This window comes from Aspergillus ochraceoroseus (assembly GCF_002846915.1).
Source record: "Aspergillus ochraceoroseus IBT 24754 chromosome Unknown P175scaffold_6, whole genome shotgun sequence".
Lineage (NCBI taxonomy): Eukaryota > Fungi > Ascomycota > Eurotiomycetes > Eurotiales > Aspergillaceae > Aspergillus > Aspergillus ochraceoroseus.
This window is the reverse complement of record NW_024468481.1, coordinates 1,681,261-1,695,901: the sequence shown is the minus strand read 5'-3', so window position 1 is coordinate 1,695,901 and position 14,641 is coordinate 1,681,261. Positions and strand designations below refer to the sequence as shown.

The 14,641-nt window shown below is 50.9% G+C and overlaps 7 protein-coding genes across 7 annotated transcripts; 5 read left to right on the top strand and 2 right to left on the bottom strand.

The window, feature by feature from the left end:
- Nucleotides 1–1,024: 1,024 nt before the first annotated feature.
- Nucleotides 1,025–1,942, top strand: grpE (mitochondrial nucleotide exchange factor MGE1; the record flags this gene model as incomplete). Its single annotated transcript, XM_040896025.1, has 3 exons — nucleotides 1,025–1,294; nucleotides 1,402–1,830; nucleotides 1,910–1,942. 3 exons carry the CDS (start codon nucleotides 1,025–1,027, stop codon nucleotides 1,940–1,942), a joined length of 732 nt encoding a protein of 243 aa, XP_040750955.1.
- Nucleotides 1,943–2,640: 698 nt separating this feature from the next.
- P175DRAFT_0503087 (phenylalanine--tRNA ligase) lies at nucleotides 2,641–4,340 on the top strand. Its single transcript, XM_040897548.1, has one exon. It carries the CDS (start codon nucleotides 2,707–2,709, stop codon nucleotides 4,252–4,254), a length of 1,548 nt encoding a protein of 515 aa, XP_040750954.1. The 5' UTR covers nucleotides 2,641–2,706; the 3' UTR covers nucleotides 4,255–4,340.
- A 358-nt stretch (nucleotides 4,341–4,698) lies between these two features.
- Nucleotides 4,699–5,984, top strand: P175DRAFT_0462577 (putative mitochondrial dicarboxylate carrier; the record flags this gene model as incomplete). Its single annotated transcript, XM_040894793.1, has 4 exons — nucleotides 4,699–4,837; nucleotides 4,908–4,912; nucleotides 5,003–5,101; nucleotides 5,206–5,984. 4 exons carry the CDS (start codon nucleotides 4,699–4,701, stop codon nucleotides 5,908–5,910), a joined length of 948 nt encoding a protein of 315 aa, XP_040750953.1. The 3' UTR covers nucleotides 5,911–5,984.
- Nucleotides 5,985–6,550: 566 nt separating this feature from the next.
- P175DRAFT_0510799 (cytochrome c oxidase subunit VIb) lies at nucleotides 6,551–7,273 on the bottom strand (the record flags this gene model as incomplete). Its single annotated transcript, XM_040898541.1, has 5 exons — nucleotides 6,551–6,582; nucleotides 6,648–6,711; nucleotides 6,782–6,863; nucleotides 6,960–6,990; nucleotides 7,207–7,273. The coding sequence occupies 5 exons, from the start codon at nucleotides 7,271–7,273 to the stop codon at nucleotides 6,551–6,553; spliced, it is 276 nt and encodes a 91-aa protein (XP_040750952.1).
- A 349-nt stretch (nucleotides 7,274–7,622) lies between these two features.
- On the top strand, nucleotides 7,623–8,230 carry P175DRAFT_0510798 (uncharacterized protein; the record flags this gene model as incomplete). The annotated part of the gene is made up of 4 exons (XM_040898540.1): nucleotides 7,623–7,682; nucleotides 7,761–7,776; nucleotides 7,868–7,934; nucleotides 8,131–8,230. The coding sequence occupies 4 exons, from the start codon at nucleotides 7,623–7,625 to the stop codon at nucleotides 8,228–8,230; spliced, it is 243 nt and encodes an 80-aa protein (XP_040750951.1).
- Nucleotides 8,231–8,515: 285 nt separating this feature from the next.
- On the bottom strand, nucleotides 8,516–9,201 carry P175DRAFT_0462568 (RNA-binding protein; the record flags this gene model as incomplete). The annotated part of the gene is made up of 2 exons (XM_040894792.1): nucleotides 8,715–9,201; nucleotides 8,516–8,656 (listed from the first exon to the last, which is right to left on the bottom strand). Exons 1-2 carry the CDS (start codon nucleotides 9,033–9,035, stop codon nucleotides 8,516–8,518), a joined length of 462 nt encoding a protein of 153 aa, XP_040750950.1. The 5' UTR covers nucleotides 9,036–9,201.
- A 433-nt stretch (nucleotides 9,202–9,634) lies between these two features.
- On the top strand, nucleotides 9,635–13,926 carry sec31 (putative protein transport protein (SEC31); the record flags this gene model as incomplete). Its single annotated transcript, XM_040894065.1, has 8 exons — nucleotides 9,635–9,843; nucleotides 9,924–10,040; nucleotides 10,124–10,229; nucleotides 10,290–10,523; nucleotides 10,580–10,666; nucleotides 10,728–13,446; nucleotides 13,529–13,827; nucleotides 13,882–13,926. The coding sequence occupies 8 exons, from the start codon at nucleotides 9,635–9,637 to the stop codon at nucleotides 13,924–13,926; spliced, it is 3,816 nt and encodes a 1,271-aa protein (XP_040750949.1).
- Between the last annotated feature and the right edge of the window lie 715 nt (nucleotides 13,927–14,641).

Sequence of the window (14,641 nt, the reverse complement as noted above, 5' to 3'; positions counted from 1 at the left end):
AGCCTCCTTGTTGGTGATTCAGTAAAATGGCTGCCTTTGATGGCTAGGATATCTCACTCTCATAATTATCACAAGACATAGGCAGTGCTCTCCCTTGCCTATTCTCTGATACCATCCATAGCCACTCCCGCTCATGTTTGGGCGATACGGCAACAACCTTGTCCGAGGCTCCTGGCGACTTCAACCTATACTGACAGTACCTAAGATCTCTCTGGTCTCACTTTATTCCGAGTTACGCCTGATGGAGATCTATAGGGACGCCTCGCTCTCCTAACTCTGTCCTCCGGAACTTCGCCGGATTCGTCGCATGCTAAACCGCACAACAGTTCCCAGACTCACCTAGTGATGCTGCAATAGGTTCGCCTATGTATGTATGTTAGTTCGCGAGCTTGCTTTTACTAATCCACGAATGTAGCTACAAAGACGCCCTACGACACCGGGAAGGAGACGGGTCTTCAACGTTCCAGAGCTTAGGCGTCTGGCGGCTTCATCAATTCGCCAAAGGAAGGAGATGTGGTCGGTTTCCAGAAGCGTCACCCCATGCGGATAGCATCCCGTATCCAGTAACCCAACCAAAAAGTCTTTGATCATCGCAAGTGAAGTGGCGACCATGCATTTTCTCCGTTCGCATGGCATGCCAGTCCCCAAGGTCTACGGCTACTCGGCTAGGCTGGTAATCCTGCAAATCTATACCGCAGGTTGATTTGTGAGAGAAATATGTGGCATAATGTTGAAGATAACAATAACTCTCCCTCAAGCCATACCTAGCGGCAACTTGGCCCATATCACCGGCATGAAACTGTATAAAGATCATCATGGGATAAAATAAATGCCAATTACTCCGTACTCCCTATACTTCGGCTGGATGTTTTCCCTCTCCCGCATCCAAGGCGGTCAGGTGATACAACAGCTCGAGAAAGTTCTTTTTTTCTGCGATATCGCCGAGTCGGTTTTCATCCAACACCACTACGTATTTCTCTCCTTTTTCCCACTCACCTATCTATACACTTTTCCTCTCTTCATAATGTTCCAGAGAACTTTCATCAGACAAGCTCAGGCTTCTCGGTCTTTGCTTTCCGCCCGCCCTGCCTCGACTGCCCCATTGGCCCTCCGTCGCACCTCGCAGCTGCAGCCTCAGTTCTCCCGTCCGCTCGCCCGCCTCCCTGCCTACCGTTTCTACTCGACGGAGAACAAGACTGAGAACGGGGAAAATAAAGAGAATGGACCAGCCGAAGCCGAGGACCCCGTCCGGAAGGAATTGGAGGAGAAGAAGAAAGAGGTTGTTGATTTAAAGGTAATTTCACCAATCACTAATTTACCTTGGAGACCTTCAGATGATCTACGAGGCTTTCCCCCCCGGATCAACCCTAGAATATACAAGATTTTCTAACGCTCAAATAGGATAAATACGTCCGTTCCGTTGCAGACTTCCTCAACCTCCAGGAACGCACCAAGCGTGAGATGGAAAATGCTCGCAACTTTGCTATCCAACGATTCGCAGTCGATCTCCTCGAAAGTATCGACAACTTCGACCGTGCCCTCCTCGCTGTTCCCGCCAACAAGCTAGGAGCTGCCAAGACCGAGGAAAACAAGGATCTGCTGGACCTTGTTGATGGGTTGAAGATGACCCAGCATATCATGATGAACACACTGCAGAAGCATGGTCTGGAGAGATTCGACCCTAGCGAGCCTACTGAGGATGGCAAGCCCCAGAAGTTCGACCCCAACCGCCACGAGGCTACTTTCATGACCAAGGCCGAGGGCAAGGAAGATGGGGAGATTATGTATACTCAGAGCAAGGGCTTCGTTCTGAATGGCCGTGTATTGCGGGTAAGTATTATTTCTCAACTACGTTCGTTATTCAGTTCCCAGAATGCTAATGTTTTTTTTTTTTTTTTACTTTGATTAGGCTGCTAAGGTTGGAGTTGTGAAGAACAACTAAACCTGTCCTAAACTTATGATTGCTACATATCCTCCTCCAGTCCATTTCTACCTCCTCCTCCTCCTGTATACTATTCAAAATATGTCTCTTGTCACGAAAGAAATTCGTCCATCCCATTTTGAGGACCCTACCATCTGAGTCCTGACTCTGTGACCCGAATTGTCACTCCATCTTGTCTATGAACGCATGTGTATGATACACCTTTAGTACGATTGGCGGAGTATGGATCATCTTACTTTCAATTTTGTTCCCTGTTGGAATTTTCTTTTTTTTTTACCGCGGCGTTGTTTCTAAACTCCCCCCTCCTGTATATTATAACTATGATCGGCGCCTTTTCTTTTCTTATCCTTGAAAAGTCATCTTATATCGGGATTCGCATTGGCATGGATGTGGGTATAGCGTTTGCATGGTTTTGATCATGTTCCTATCTATCCTTCATTTACTGGCTCTGTGCTGGCACATTGGCAGCACAGGTTCCTGATCATATAGAACTAATAAGAGCCTTGGCTAGAAGGGTTTTTTTTTTTTTTTTTTTTTTATGTAGACTTGCGTCACTGGCTTTACAAGTGCAGATGATTGAAAATATCTGATGATTTTTAATTTTTAAGATGTCTCTATAGTTATTGTCCCGGAGACTTTTTTCTCCGGACCGGGGATACATAATAATTGTTTAGCATCAGACTTGCACCACCACCACCAGGTGCAGCTCCGTTTGAATAATAGCAACCACCTGCTCCACTGGGCCCCGGTTGAGGAAATCCGATATGCGTCTGTTTGCTACTAGTAGGGCGCTTCGCCTGGGGAGCGGAAGATGGTCAATTGCTTCGGTTCGCGGCAGCATCCGCATTCCAATTACCTCCAGCGCCGAACCTCGAGCTTTCGGCCAGAGAGATTGGAGCTCTACAGCTTCTCTCAGGACCCGTGACACATCCGACAAGTCCGAAAAGCCAGGTGCTCGCCTACCCTCCCTGAAACAATTGACTGTTGAGGGCAAGACCTATCCTACCGATCAATGGACGAACACTCCCGACACGATTCTCTCCCATATCGATCGCCGGCTCTACCTCGATGAGAACCACCCTCTCGCCATTACACGCAAATTGATCGAAAGCCAGTTCCCGAATCCCGTCTTCGGCAACTACTCTGAGCGGAACCCCATCGTGTCGACAACCCAGAATTTTGATGTCCTTGGTTTCCCTGCGGATCATCCTGGCCGGAGCCGGACCGACACCTACTACCTGAATGACAAGACTGTGCTACGGACGCATACGAGTGCCCACCAACAGGCCTATTTCCAGCAGATCAACCGTAATGAGGCTGCTCGCCCAGAGGAAGTTGGGTATACTGTGGTCGCTGATGTGTATCGAAGAGACGCAATCGATCGCAGCCACTATCCGGTGTTCCACCAGATGGAAGGTGCGATGTTGTGGAAGCGCCCCAGCCAGGATCCTTTGAAGTCCTCGAGTCAGACCGCCGCTGCGATAATGGAAGATGTCCGAAAAATTCCCGTCCATAATGTTCCGGTTGAGGACCCGAATCCTGCCATTCATCCCGAGCGCAACCCCTTGCAGGCTGAGTACCATAGTGCGGAGGAGGTGGAAGCCGTTGGGGCACATCTCAAGCGGTCTTTAGAGCGAATGGTAATTAAGGTCTTTACCGAGGCTAGCAAGGCGGCTGCCGCTTCTGCGGGTGTCGAGCCAGAGCCCCTTAAAGTGAGGTGGGTTGAAGCGTACTTCCCTTTCACCAGTCCATCCTGGGAGCTGGAGGTCTTCTGGCAGGGTGACTGGCTGGAGATCTTGGGCTGTGGAGTTGTTAAGCAAGAGCTCTTGATCAACTCGGACGTGCCTCATCGCATGGGATGGGCCTTTGGGCTCGGCCTGGAGCGCATTGCTATGCTTCTATTCAATATCCCTGATATTCGTTTATTCTGGTCCCGCGACGAGCGCTTCCTCTCCCAGTTCAAAGCGGGTCAGATCACCCGCTTCGAGCCCTTCTCCAAGCACCCTGCGTGCTACAAGGATGTAGCGTTCTGGCTCCCATCTGCAACTGCTAGCGGGGGAAGTGCTGCCGGTGGTGCGATGCCCGTCCACGAGAATGACATCATGGAGATCGTGCGTGGCATTGGCGGTGATCTAGTGGAAGACGTCCGGCTTATCGATGAGTTCACGCACCCGAAGACTGGCCGCCAGAGCATGTGCTACCGGATCAACTACCGCAGTCTGGAGCGTACATTGACGAACGAAGAGACAAATGGTCTGCATGACGGGGTACGGGAGAAGCTCGTCAGCCAACTGGGGGTTGAGCTGCGTTGAGGCTACCAGATATGTTACAGTGTACATAAGAACATGTTGTATAATACGTTTTGTAACAGAATTGTATCATCACTCTCAACTTTTGATGTCATTCTCTATGCATCCGCAACAACCAGGTACTTACCAGTAGACTTATCGGATACACTTCAAAGACCGGAGCCCCCAAGCCACCTCCTCCTCCATGTTCTCCAAAGCCTGTGAGAAAGCGCCCATTAACTACCGAGGGATTTCCGCCAGGTTTCCCGTCGCTATAAGAACCGAAACCGAGACGCTGATTGGCGCACGGGCGCGGGTCATACAAGGCGGATCCCAAGGCACAGGATTTCGGAGCCTTAATCTATCTCCGGACATAAATTTTCTGTATACAGAGAGTCATTCATTCCCCTTCTTATTCTCTCTCAACTCCGCTTCGTGCGCTGGAATGTTCCCGTCTTGCTGTCGACGATGGCAAGCACCGCGAAGTTGGACATGTCCCATCCAGCACATGCTGCCACTCCTGTGAAGAAGAAGGTCCATTATCCCTTCTGGTTTGGTGGTTCTGCTTCATGTTTTGCGGCCTCTGTTACACATCCATTGGATCTTGGTAAGACGACTCCCCCTCGTATATTAATTACTTGTGGGAACTTGACTTGCTGACGGGTGGAAATTTGTAGTGAAGGTAAACCCTTTTGCCGCGCCGATATTCTCTCTCTCTTTTTTTTTGGTTCTCACCTAAACTTTGTGATGTGAAAAAAAAATATATATATAGGTCCGTCTGCAGACTCGGGCCCCTGGTGCGCCCACGACTATGCTGGGTACATTTGCACATATTTTGAAGAATAATGGAGTTTTGGGGTTATACGGCGGGGTGCGTTGCCTTTACTTTTTCACTTCTGGATGCAAGACAATTGAGACCGCTTTATATATATGAAAATATGTTTTTGCGCTTACATCTCTCGACTTTCTCTATAGTTGTCTGCCGCTATTCTTCGCCAACTGACCTACTCCACGACCCGGTTCGGAATCTACGAGGAACTCAAGTCCCGATTTACCACGTCGTCGTCACCACCAGGCTTCTTCACCCTGCTCGGAATGGCCTGCGCCTCGGGAATCATTGGTGGAGTTGCAGGAAACCCAGCGGACGTGCTCAATGTGCGCATGCAGCACGACGCATCGCTGCCCCCCGCGCAGCGGCGCAACTACCGACATGCGTTTCACGGGCTGGTCCAAATGACACGCACAGAGGGTGTGGCGAGCCTATTCCGCGGCGTGTGGCCCAACTCGACGCGGGCCGTGTTGATGACCTCCTCCCAGCTAGTCTCCTACGATACCTTCAAGCGTCTCTGTCTGGAGAACTTCGGCATGTCCGATAACCTCCTGACACATTTCACTGCCTCGTTGATGGCGGGATTTGTCGCCACCACCGTCTGCAGCCCCGTCGACGTGATCAAGACCCGTATCATGACCGCTTCCCCCGCCGAGAGCAGAGGCCACACGACCCTCGGTCTCCTGCGGGATATTTCCCGCAAGGAGGGCTTCGCCTGGGCCTTCCGAGGCTGGGTTCCGAGTTTCATTCGACTCGGTCCGCATACCATTGCCACCTTTGTCTTCCTGGAAGAACACAAGAAGCTCTATCGTTGGATCAAGGGTGTTTCGGAAGATACCAACAAGCAATAGAGCTGGTTTCTGTCTTGCATCTCTCGCATGACCAATTCTCGTCCTTTTTTTTTTTTTTTTTTTTTTTTTTTTTTGTAAAAATCCCCCCTTTGGATCTCATTAGATTATATATACCTACATACGGAATTCCGACATGAAAGTAAGAGGATAGAATACCTTTTTTTTTTGGTTCTTTTCACTCTGCGCTTTCTGTATATAATGATTATCTTTTCTTTCTATGGTGATTGTTTTCCCCGGCGTGAGAAAGTGCTATCTATCGCTGGATAATGATAATACATATACTTATTTATATATCTGTCTGTCTTTGATGCTTGGAAGGGGGTTTCTTTTGGTTCTTTTGGTGTTGCCTGCATATATCCATGAGTAGCATACCTAGGCAATAAATGTGTGATTGAGCCTTCTTTACTACTTTAAATCTGACAACCATTACCGTAGTTAGGTAGTTAGGTAGGTGTATCAGAATCATACCAACACAATTGAGCACAATGGAGATTTTAAAAATCTACTGCGAGTCTATATACACCCGTCTCCCTAGCTACCAAGGGAAAGAAAGGCCTGTATTCCCGCGTTAATAGGTAGAGTACATGTTGACAAAATAACACCCATTCAAAGTTCAAACCACCGTGGAACTGGCACATGTTTACCCTAGACGGGCAGGGAAGTTACCGGCCTCTGTAGTGGAATTAATTAGCCTTCTCTGCAGGATGGGAAAAGAAAAGAAAAAAAGGGAAACATACCGCGCTGGGTATCCCATCGGTCGGTCCAGGCCTTGGGGCAGAGGGAGCGGAAGGCGAGGTAGAACTATAGAGAGTTAGACAATCCGGTTTCCGCTTCTGGCGTGATGTATAGTTAAAAGCAAAAAAATAAATACCTGGCGGCATGGGCGGAAGTCTTCGCCCTTGGCGTTAACGCACTTGTGGTAGTCGACGTAGTTCTGCCAGCAGTGCTTGGTCCTGAAATTGCGAGTGGTTAGCGAATGAACATATATAGATATATATATATAGATATATAGATATAAGACATAGAATCGATTGGTTCGAGAGACGTACTGGTTCTGCTGGGGGAAACGAGCGTCGTAACCTAACATATCTCCGTCAGTCATCCTTGCACCTCAGTCGTCTCGCGCACAGTCGTATGTGCGCCCACTCCTCGAACCGCCCACTCCACCATAACAGCGCTCGAGGGGATCGGATCGATTGGGACGATTATAGAGACGTACCAGCTAGAGAAAAGTTAGCAATTGGGACTTGGATTGCGAGCATCAAAGTAACCAGGTTGGGGATCAGAAAAGCTCACCAGTCACGAACTTGAAGGGCTTGGTCTCCAGAACCTCATCGGGATCAGCCTCAGGAATGGGAGCCATTTTGACGGTTATGTATCAATTCAAAAACCTTGTCAATGAGAAATTGAAAGGAGTGGGGGGAGGGGGGGGGGTTTAGAAACTGAGGAGAGCTGGAGAGAGAAGGAGAGGAGGTCCCGTCGGCCGGTAGGAAGAGGTGGAATGACCAGCCAAAGCCGGAAGTGACCGCCTTAGGCGAGCCACTCATGCGGCAAGATTTCCTAAACACCCGAAAGTGAAGACTAGTCGTCAGTTCACTTTCTGTCGGTCGTCCCAGCTTCCGTCACCACACCTGATTCCTATCCCACTACTACCCTTCCTTGCCATCTTCGTTGTCCAGGACTCACCCTCCCCACACCTTCAATCGTCCATAATGTATCCTTCCCGTATCCTGCGGATGCAGCCTTCTAGGCCCTATGGTTTTCCTACCCCTGTGAGTTTCCTCCCCTGTCCTTTGCCTGGACGGAAAAAAAAGCTTGGCGGTTACTTTGAGGCTAATCGGGCGCTGCAGAAGGAGAACCAGAGCGGTATGGCCTCCCCCCCCCCCCAGGCTTGCCATTGACGATAGATATGTGTAGATAGTTGGTCTCGGGGTATGGCACTAACAATTCCCGGTAGCTCACACTATCTCTCAGCGTCTGAGGACTCTGAAGCGGGTCCCCCCCGAGCTCATCCCCCTCGGTATGTTATCATGTTTGAACCTCCTCTTAGGGTATACTCGACTCTAACGACATTTCTAACAATATACAGGTGTTGTCCTTGCGTACGTTCGTCCCGTGATATATATTTTCAATTATACTACAGACATAGATCCCTTCCCCTTCAATTCCGCTACTTCCCCAGACTGAACCCTGCTTTGTCGCTGACGCTCCCTCTTCCAGTGTCGCCGTCGGAGCTGCCATCTACTCCAGCACCCGCAAGCTTATGACCGATAAGACCCTGCGTCTTACCCCTAACCGCCCCGAGGACCGTGAGCACTAAAAAAAATGTACCATCACATTTGATTCCATGCAATGGGCGACCTCCGTTTGCGTTTTTCGTGTTTGTGTCGGCGATCTGTATTATTCACGGGAATGTTGATGTCGTGGGAGAATGGGGGTGATGGGAAATCTCGAAAAATCTCAGGCTCAGGCTTGGAGCGCGTGTATATAGTACACCTTTGAACGAAGGGCTCTGAATTGGAGTAATATTGCAATATGACTGTCGCCTGGCTTTTTTTGTCTCCGCTGGCCCCGTGGGTATCGTAATAGATCATAGTAGAACTGTTCATTCTGGTTTGGGGCCGGCAACGTCTAGCTCTTCCAGTCCTTGCATGGGGTCCTGGGGACCGTTGCTGTCTGCCATTTTCGTCTCGTCGGCCGCCTGCTTGTCTTCCTCGCTGACGGCGTATTTGGCCAAGTAACCCTCCTGTACGCGTAAAATTAGATTTTACAGGCAACGTCCGGTCAAGGTCGTGGATACGTACCTGTTCCCAAATGGCCGTTTTACTCCCTAGCCCTTCGTTGCTGTCCTTTTGTGGCTTGGCAGCAGCAACTCGAATCGTCCGTCCATACAGCTCGCTTCCATCCATATTGTCGATCGCTTCCTTCGCATCTTCCGGGAGGTCAAACTCGACGTACCCAAATCCACGATGCACCTCATTCGAGTTGGGAAGATCGGGTTTGGGCAGCGTAATATCAACCAGCTCTCCAAAGGGCACAAACGCCTCGGCCAGCGTCTGCAGGGTGACCGCCTGGTCGAGACCCCCCACGTAGACGGTGCATTTCAAACGAGCCTTTTCACTCATTATGGTGGAATTTCAGATAGAGCTTCAATATCAAGTGCGAATAGAAAAATTCCAGAAGTTCATCGATGAATGAACTGTAGAGACTAAACAAGAACGCGAGTTCCCTTTTTCTTCCTCTTTCTCTCCCTATCTCTCTCTGCCTGTCTCTTTTTCTTCTTCTTTTTCTTCTTTTTTTTTTTTGGTGACTGCTGCTCTCCAAGGCGGACATCCTGATATCACGTGCACGCTTCTCGGCAGATTGTTTTGGCGAGGGCCTGAAGCGGTTTAGTGTCAAAGTCCGCGCCCCGGGAACCCGCCAGGAGGACACTTGGTTGATTGAAGGCGGGTAGACTGACGAGAGCGAGCGAGAGAGAGAGAGAGAGAGAGAGCCCGAGACCAAACAGCCCCAGGTCGACGACGTAACTCCATGCACCCCCCGGGTCTCGAATAGAGAGGGGAGATTTATTCGTTTGGATACCTTTTCCTTTCTTTTCTTTTCCTTTCTTTTTCCCTCCCTTCTTATTTCTTTCAACAAATCCTTCGTGTTTGCTTTCCTTTCCCTCACCTAATCTATACCTGTGTGGCCTTCCCCCCCCCCCCTCCCCACACAACAGCTCACCATGGTGCGTCTGAGGGAGATCCCCCGGACGGCCACCTTTGCTTGGTCCCCCGGGGCTGCCTCGCCATTGATTGCTACTGGAACTAGGGCTGGTGCAGTTGACGCCGACTTTTCCAATGAGACATGTCTCGAGCTCTGGGATTTGGCCTTGAGCAACCAGGATGCTGGGGCGGAGCTGCAGCCTGTAGCCAAGATTGACACCGATTCGGGGTAAATATGGCTCCTTTCCTGATTTCTACATGAAGGGTTTAAGTGGAGATACAATGTTCTGACTGGTTTTGGGAATGTAGTTTTAATGATCTGGCCTGGACCGAGTCCGATGACAATTCGCGCGGTGTGATTGCTGGTGGTCTGGAGAATGGATCTCTGGACCTCTGGGATGCTGATAAACTGCTGAGTGGATCAAGGTCGGTAATTCGATAAGCAGCTATTGATATAAAGTGAAAAGAGGCGGAGGGGGGAAGAGCTTTTTTGGCTAACTGGTTTCAAGTGATGCTGTATTGTCGAGGACCTCGAAACACTCAGGGGCTATCAAAGCTTTACAGTTCAATCCCAAACACTCGAATTTGCTAGCCACAGCAGGTGCTAAGGGAGAGGTTTGTGCTTGAAGACCCTAATCCAATTGGCACAAGTACTCATTGTTTTGTTTGGGATAGTTGTACATCTCCGACCTCAACAACGTCGCGAATCCCTACCGCCTTGGAAGCTCTACTGCTCGCGCCGATGATATCGAATGTCTGGATTGGAACAAAAAAGTTGCGCATATCCTGGTCACCGGTAGTAGTGCAGGTTTTGTCACTGTCTGGGATGTCAAGACAAAGAAGGAGAGCTTGACTCTCAACAACATGGGCCGCAAAGCCGTCAGCGCTGTTGCTTGGGATCCGGAAAAGGTGAGAATATTCTTCTTGAACCGGGGGAGGCCTCCCTTCTCTAACACAAAGCATAGCCTACGAAACTCGTCACAGCTACGCCTCTTGAATCGGACCCCATGATCTACGTTTGGGATCTGCGAAACTCCCATGCGCCGGAAAGGGTGAGCGGTCTTCCACCTGCCTCCTAGAAAGCATGCTTTATTTTTTCTAACAATATATTAGACCCTCCGCGGACACGAAGCCGGTGTATTGTCACTTTCTTGGTGTAGCCAGGATCCTGATCTCCTCCTCTCCTCCGGAAAAGACAACCGCACGCTCTGCTGGAATCCTCAGACAGGAATTCCTTATGGTGAATTCCCCGTCGTCACGAACTGGACCTTCCAGACCCGTTGGAATCCCCATAACCCGAATTTCTTTGCCACTGCCTCGTTCGACGGAAAGATCTCGATCCAAACTATCCAGAATACCGGCACCGAATCTGCCAAGGCGATCGCGGACCAGAACCAGGCTCTGGATGGAGAAGATTTCTTCGCCAAGGCACAGAGCCAGCCCCAGGTCTCGAGTTTCTCCCTACCAAAGGCCCCCAAGTGGCTTGAGCGACCGTGCAGTGTGTCCTTCGGCTTTGGTGGCAGAGTCGTCTCCGTCAACCTGGTTGAGAAGGGCAACCGTATTTCCAAAGTCAGAATCAGCCCATTCGAAGTTGACGAGGCTGTTGGAAAGTCCACCGAAACTTTCGAAACTGCGATCAAGGAGGGCAATTTGAAGAGCATCTGCGAGACCAGGGCTGCCAACGCCGCTAGCGATGAAGAGAAGGCTGACTGGAAAGTTATCGAGGCTTTGCTGTCGGAGAACCCCCGCAAGGGTCTCATCCAGTATCTCGGCTTCCAGGATCAAGCTGATGAGGTGTCGGATGGACTGGCCAACCTAGGACTGAACAAGGAGGAGGAAGCCAATGGACAGCCCTCGCCAAAGGAATCCCGCGGGTCGGGAGCGAAGAAGCACAAGCGTCTGCAATCAATGTTCGATGCTAGTCCCGAGGAAGACAACTTCCTGTCCGACTTGGCTGCATCCAAGGGCGCGAAGACCAACAACCCCTTCCAGATCTTCGACGGTTCCGAGACGGAGGCTGACAAGAGCATTACTAGAGCCTTGCTCCTCGGTGACTTCGAGAAGGCTCTTAGCCTCGCCCTCAAGGAGGACCGTATGTCGGATGCATTCATGATCGCCATTTGCGGAGGCCCGAAATGCATCGAAAAGGCACAGGAACACTACTTCTCTAAGCAGACGAACAGCCCGAACTACGTGCGCTTGCTGGCTTCCATTGTTGGAAAGAACCTCTGGGATGTTGTGTACAACGCCGAGTTGAACAACTGGAAGGAAGTTATGGCAGCCCTCTGCACATTTGCTGACGACAAGGAGTTTGCCGATCTCTGCGAAGCTCTCGGTGATCGTCTAGAGGAACAGGTTCGAAGCACTGGTGACAAGGCTGCTCGCAAGGATGCCTCTTTCTGCTTCCTTGCTGGCTCCAAGTTGGAGAAAGTTGTTGCAATCTGGATCGACGAGCTTCGCGAGGGCGAACAGACTGCCATCGAGACCGCTACTGATGACACGAGCTTCTCGATCCACGTCCGTGCCCTGCAGGCTCTAATTGAGAAGGTTACCATTTTCCGCCAGGTCACCAAGTTCCAAGACACGGAGCGCACCAAGGACTCGGACTGGAAGCTTGGTGTGCTTTACGACAAGTACATCGAGTATGCTGATGTGGTCGCCACCCACGGTCGGCTGGAAGTTGCGCAGAAATACCTGGATCTTGTCCCGGCGAAGCATCCCGAAGCCGAGATCGCAAGGAATCGTATCAAGCTGGCGATGAGACAGGCTACCTCCAAGACCCAGACCACCGGTACTGCAACCAGGGTAAACGTCAACAAGCCTCTACCCCAGCCCACCACGTACCACCCCCCCACGACATTCTCCGCAGGAGCCCGGGCCGCCACCCCAACTTCTTATCTCCCTCCTGCTCCTGCTCCGGGTCCGTCTCCAGCTCCCGCTCCGGCTGCTAATCTTTATGCGCCCCCGACTGCTGCCCCGAACCCATATGCTCAAGCAGCGGCGATTCCGGCCCAACCTGTTAATCCCTATGCGCCAGCAGCCGGAAGTTATGCTCCTCCCACAGGATATCAGCCCCGGCAACAATCTTTTGGAGCGCCCGCTGTAGGCGGCGCCGTGCCCCCTCCCCCGCGCGCGTCCAACCAGTCTCCTGCGACAATCACAACATACACCACCGCGACCAACCTGCCAGCGTGGAACGATCTGCCTGAGGGTTTTGCCAAAGCTCCGATGTCACGCCGAGGAACCCCTGCTACTTCTGCTGCGCCCATTGCCTCGCCATTCCCGAACCAATCCCCTCCCTTGACTCAGGGTCCTCCACCTCCTGGACCTCCTCAGCGGACAGGATCAGTTCCCCCTCCACCAAAGGGTGTTGCGCCTCCTCCTCGCATAACTTCTCCACTGACGGCAGGCCAGCCGCTACCACATACCATCCCCACGGCGCCCCCTCCTCCAGCAAACCCTTATTCTGCTCTGCCTCAGTCCCCTCCCGGTGCGATGGGTTTACCACCATCTATCCCCCGTGGGCCGTCTCCCTATAACGCTCCGCCTACCATGCCGCCGCCATCCAATCGGTATGCACCGAGCCCTGCAGCCCAATTAGCACACCCTCAGCTCCAGCCTAGAGCTCCTGTTCCTCCTCCCCCACAAGCGGCCGCCTCTCCATACGCCCCGCCACCGCCTGTGCAGGCTGTAGCAGCGAACCCCTACGCTCCCAGCACACCGCCCCCCAGCCAGGTGCCAGTACAGCCAGTGCCTCCACCTCCAGCCGCAGGCTCTCGACCAGGTACCGCATCGTCTGTGAAGAAACCTGCTCCTGCAGCACCCAAATATCGTAAGTCTCTTTGCCCCCCCCCCCCCCCCCCCCCCCCCCCCCCCCCCCCCTTCAACTGAAGATTTGGCTAACTCCCTGATAGCTGCAGGTGACCGGTCCCACATTCCCGCGGATGCAATGCCCATTTTCGAGATCCTCTCCGAGGATATGCAGCGCGTCAAATCCCGAGCTCCATCCTCCTTCAAGGCACAAGTTGATGATGCCGAGCGACGACTGAGCATCCTGTTCGACCACCTGAACAACGAAGACCTCCTCAAGCCGAACACCGTTGCAGATATGGTGAACCTGTCGCGTGCCATCCAGGGACGTGACTATGAGACCGCCCGAACAATTCACGTCGATATTATGACTAATCGAACCGACGAATGCGGTAACTGGATGGTACGTTCTCCTAAAGTTGCCCTTGGTTATGATTTTACTGACTCTGGTGATTAGGTTGGCGTAAAGCGTCTCATCAGTATGAGCAGAGCCACCCCATAGATGATGCAATCAACAACAACCGATGTCCAGGAATTGATCACAAGGTAGAGAGTATATGATGTGTGCAAGTGATGGAAGAGAAGAAAAAAAAAAGAAAAAGTGTGTACCGAGTCAAAAACAAATAAACATCTCCCTTTTGTGCCTGTCTACATTTGTCCCAATTCATGATCGTGCATTCCCCTTCCTCATGGCTTGTTGTATGACATGCTCTGTGCGGTCTTGTCTCTACAGATTTGTCCCTTTTCTCTTCTCTTCTTTACTTTTTTTTTTTTCCTGATTTGATTTCCCTTTTCTTTCTTATTGTCAATGTGACTATAATCCTTTTGTCTTCTCATCTCTTCTTCTTCTTCTTCTGCGTCTGTTTCTTTTCTTCCTTTTATTTTTGGCTATTCCAGTAGAGTCTAGTAAGTATATTTTTTTTTCTCTCTTTGTCTTGGTGACGGAGGCGTGAAAGAGTATAGTTTGTATACCTATCCTATCGTATATCCAGAACCCAAGGAGGTCTAAGTATCTATCTATCTACGTCTCCTACAATAAAGGGCGGAACTTTATTATTTCGTTCTCAAGCTTTGATGATGATACCGTTTCTTGACTGTTATCAGTACGAGTAATGTTCAGATTGAGATGAATGATGTTGATATTCTACCCGTAACGCCATGCTTGACCTTGTTATATACAATCTAGCCAGGCCCCTGTACAGCCAGCCTTGTCCTAA

What these genes read in the sequence shown, in the direction of transcription:
- P175DRAFT_0503087 (XM_040897548.1), top strand. Translation starts at nt 2,707, where the DNA reads ATGCGTCTGTTTGCTACTAGTAGGGCGCTTCGCCTGGGGAGCGGAAGA.